The 4,154-nt window shown below is 58.1% G+C and overlaps 1 protein-coding gene across 1 annotated transcript; it reads right to left on the bottom strand.

Moving 5' to 3' along the window:
• Positions 1-1,021: 1,021 nt before the first annotated feature.
• MARCKS (myristoylated alanine rich protein kinase C substrate) lies at positions 1,022-3,777 on the bottom strand. The gene is made up of 3 exons (XM_049817757.1): positions 3,634-3,777; positions 3,216-3,388; positions 1,022-2,022 (listed from the first exon to the last, which is right to left on the bottom strand). The coding sequence occupies exons 2-3, from the start codon at positions 3,312-3,314 to the stop codon at positions 1,222-1,224; spliced, it is 900 nt and encodes a 299-aa protein (XP_049673714.1). The 5' UTR covers positions 3,315-3,388; positions 3,634-3,777; the 3' UTR covers positions 1,022-1,221.
• Positions 3,778-4,154: the final 377 nt, after the last annotated feature.

The raw sequence follows: 4,154 nt of genomic DNA on the forward strand, positions 1-4,154 counted from the left end.
TGCTACACAAAAAAAACCATTGCATCTGAAGAGTTTTCCTTTATTTTCAAAGACAACTGGAAAAGAAAGCATTGTCTGCTGTAATCAAAAACATACCACAGTATAAACAGTAACCATTCCACTTATCACAGCTTGGTTGAGTTTAAAATTTGTGTTTAAAAGGTCCAAGATGACTGCAGTTTTACAAAAATGGGCAGGGTGGAAAGAGTTGCAAACTTCATGTGCTTCTGGATATCAAGATTTGTTTTTTTTTTTCTTTTTTTATACAATAGTCACAGTTAAAAACACCCTGCTGGTAATACATAATTACACTTTATTAAGGTCATAAACCAGCAATAAACAATAAAGCCTATACAACTTGTATTTCTACTTAATCACTGACTGATACAGCTAACATGAGATAAGTGAAAAGTTCCTATGGTTTAAATGAATTCCTAAGACTATGATCTCTTTATCTGGGTATTGATTTTTATTTTTATTTTTTTTTTCCTTTTTCCTTTCCTTCTTAATCAAGACTTGTAGTGTTGTAAACCTTATAGAACATCTGCCTCACAAAATACATCGTAATAACTTTCTTTTAAAAAAAAGACTAACCCCTTACATCATTTCTGGCGGGGCGCGCTCCCGGCAAGGGCTGCGCGCCCCGGGTTCCCCACTGCGGCCCCTGTCACTTCATTTGAGATCCCTTATTGACCCACCCATCTCCTTCATATATGGGCATGTCCATAGACCGATCGGGAAAAGTTTTATACTATGAGGAGAGTTGCAAAGGATGAAAAAAAAAAAAAAAAAATTTTAAAAAAAAGGCAAACGAACAAAAAAAACCCTCAAACAAACAAAAAAACCCAAACCAACCAAAACAAAACATTAATACTGATGAAAAAAAATTAATAAAACCAACCGAAAGAAACCAAAATAGAGAGGGCGGGAGAGGGGGGCGGAGGGGGGCCCCCCTCCGCCCGTTGGAATGGCGGCAACACACAACGATTTGAGATGGGAGCTGCGAGGGGTGGGCGGGGTGGGGTCGGGGGGTGGTGGGGGGGTGGTGGTGTGTGAGAGAAAAAAAAAAAAAAAAAAAAAAAAAGAGAGAAACGAGACATCTTTTAAATCAATCCCTGGTTGTAGACAAGTTCTCCGAGACCAGTACCTGGCACCACTCCAACAAACAAACAGGGGGGGGAAGAAAAAGTCCGTCGGCGAGAGGGGCGGCGGCGGGGCCCTTTACTCCGCCGACTCGCCGGCGGCTCCCTCCGGACTGCTCTCGGAGGGGGGCTCCTGCCGCGCCGGCGCCGGCTCCTCCGCGGGGGCCGCCTCCTGATCGCCGCTGCCCGCCTCCATCGTGGCGGCGCCCGCCGCCGCCTCCTCCTTCGCCTTCCCCTCAGCCGCCGCCTGCTGCTGCTGCTGCTGCTGTGGCGGCTGCTGCTGCTGCTCCTCCGCCGCCGCCGCCGCCGGGGCCGGGGTCTCCTCTCCCGCCGCCTTCTCGGGGGCGGCCTCGTCCGATTTGGCCTCCTGCGAGTCCCCCGCCTCCTCCTTGCCCGCCTCAGCGGCGGCGGCGGCCGCGCAGGCCTCCTCGGCGGCGGCCTTGCCCTCCTCGCCGCCCGCCGCCTCAGGGGCCGCCGCCGCCTCCTCCTTCCCGCCCTCCGCCGCGGCGGCGGCGGCGGCGGCGCCGGCCTCGCTCTCGGCCCCTTCGCCGGCCTCCTTCTTGTTCTTCTTGAAGGAGAAGCCGCTGAGCTTAAAGGACTTCTTGAAGGAAAAGCGCTTCTTTTTTTTTTTCGGGGTCTCGCTGCTGGAGGAGGGGGTCGCCCCCTCCTCAGTCTTGGGGGAGGACTCGCCCTCCGCCGGGGAGGCCGGCTCGGTGCTCTCCGCCTCGGCCGCCTCCTTCTCGGAGGCGGGCTCCGACGAGGCCGCCTCCTCCTTGCCCGTCTCCTCGGCGGGCGCGCTGCCGTTGGCCTGCACCTCCTCCTTGCCCGCCTCCGCCGCCGCGGGGGAGGCGTCGCCGTTCACCTTCACGTGGCCGTTCTCCTGCAAGACACCGACGGGCGTTACCGGCCGTGCAGGGAGGGGGACACCGGGCGGCGGCGGCCTCCCCGCCCGGCGGCCTACTCCCGCCCGGGCCCTCCGCCGCCCCTTCGCCCACCAGGCCGGCCGGGCGGCCGGCCCCGCCGGCGGCCGCCAGAGGGCGCCGCGGTTCCACGCAGCGGCAGCGCCGCCGCGCACCCCGCCCCCGGCGCGCCCCGTCCAGCCGCGGCGGCGGCGCGGGGCGGGGAAGGCTAACAAAGCTCGCCCGGCCCCGGCCCCCCCCGCCCGCCGCTGCCCCTCTCCGCCCGGCGAGGCTCCCACCACACCCCACCCCGTACACCCCCCCCTCCCCGCACACACACACACCGCCCGCATTTGCATCGTTCAGGCGCCCGCAGAGCGGCTGGCTTGCCCCGGGCGGGGGCGGCGGCGGCGGCGGCGGGGGGGGGGGGTCCCTGCCCGCAACGCCAACGCTGCTGGTCGGGGCAGCGGGGGCACGGCCAGCCGGCTCACGCGTGGAGGGGGGGGGGGGGTGACAGAAAGCCGTACCCCCGCGGCCGACCCACACCCCAACAGTCTTCCCCCGGCACGGATGCCGCGGACGGGGCGGTCGGCGAAACCCCCCCAGCCCCGCGGTCCCGCCCGAGGGGGGGCTGCCCGCCGCCGAACCCACCTTCCCCCCCACCCCCCCCCCAAACCCGGCGGCTCCGGCCCCCGCTACTACCCAGAGGCATCCTGCCGCCGCGAGAGGCGTTTGGCGCTAGGCACCGAGCGTCTTCGGGAGAAGGAGGTTAAGCGGGCAGAAAAGCCAAGCGGTGTAAGATCCTTCCGTTTAAGAACCATTGGGACACTTCGGCGTAATACACGAGGGATTTAAAAAAAAAATAAAACTAAAAAAAGGGGAAAAAAGATGTGCCCCCTCCTTCCCCCCCCCCCCCCCCGGCAGGAAAGCTAAAGGAACGAATCATTCAAAGCCGAGCCCGCTTAAAAAAAAAGATAAAAATAAAAAAATAAAGCGATTATTCCTTTGCCTCGAGTTGCAAAGATAAAAGGATCGACCGTATTCTCCATTGAATGTGCCACCGGGGCATCAAAGGAAGAAGAATTAAACAGGATGCGAAAGAGAGTCCGTCGAAGTTGGCTTAAAAAAAGGAGTAGGTTTAATATTTTTTTTAATTTTTTTTTTTTTTTTTTACCTGTCCATTCGCCTTGGATGGAGATGCAGCCACTGCTTCCCCAGGTTTCTCGGCGGAGGCTTCGCCCTTTGCAGCGGTCTTGGAGAACTGGGCACCCATGCTGTCTTATTCAACAAAGAAACTCAACAGATCCAAAAGGAGGGGAAACAAAGAGCGTTGGGTTGGTATAAATACTGGGCGACCAGCAGCAGCAGCAACACACACACACACCAGAGGGGAAAAAAAAAGAGAAGAGAGAACAGAACCGATTATAATGCACTCCTTTTAAAAAATTTAAAGTTGAAGAGATCAAAAAGCAGCAGCACAGGAGGGAGGGGAAAAAAAAGGGAGGAAAAAGTCGAGCAAAAAAAAAAAAAAAAAAAAGGAGCCCAAGTTTAGTAAAAAGAAGTAATAAAAAATCCCAGATTTGTAGCCGTACTGTAGACAAGGAGAAAATGGAGAAATCTCCCTGGTTGCTAATAAGATGCGGAGTCCAACGCCCAAGTGCACAGATGAATGGGCTTCCCGAGCGGTGACGGCAGCCCTCCGCCCGGCGCCGGCCAATCGCCGCCGCGCCACACAAAGGGGGGCGGGGCCTGGCCGCCCGGCGAACAATGGAGCCGCGATGGCAGCGGTTTGAAATCAGCCCCCGGCCGATAATGAATGTGCCGCTCCGGCGCGGCGCGGGCGGGCGCGCGGAGCTCCGCGCTGGGGAGCGAACAAAACACGCCGAGAAAGCGGGGCGGGCGGGCGGAGACAATGGTGCGAGGGGCGTGCGGGCGAGTGTGAGGGCGATTGTGAGCGAGTGTGAGCCCGGCCCGGCCCCGCCGCCCGCCCCCACCCGCTGCCGCCGTGAGGGAGCAACAGATAGTGTGTGCGAGCCCGGGGCGGGGGGAGAGGGAAGGAGGGGATTTGCTGCCTTTTTTTTTTTTTTTTTGCCTTCGCTTTTTTTTTTTTTTT

The sequence above is a fragment of the Accipiter gentilis genome, chromosome 15 (genome assembly GCF_929443795.1).
Source record: "Accipiter gentilis chromosome 15, bAccGen1.1, whole genome shotgun sequence".
Classification (NCBI taxonomy): Eukaryota; Metazoa; Chordata; class Aves; order Accipitriformes; family Accipitridae; genus Astur; species Astur gentilis.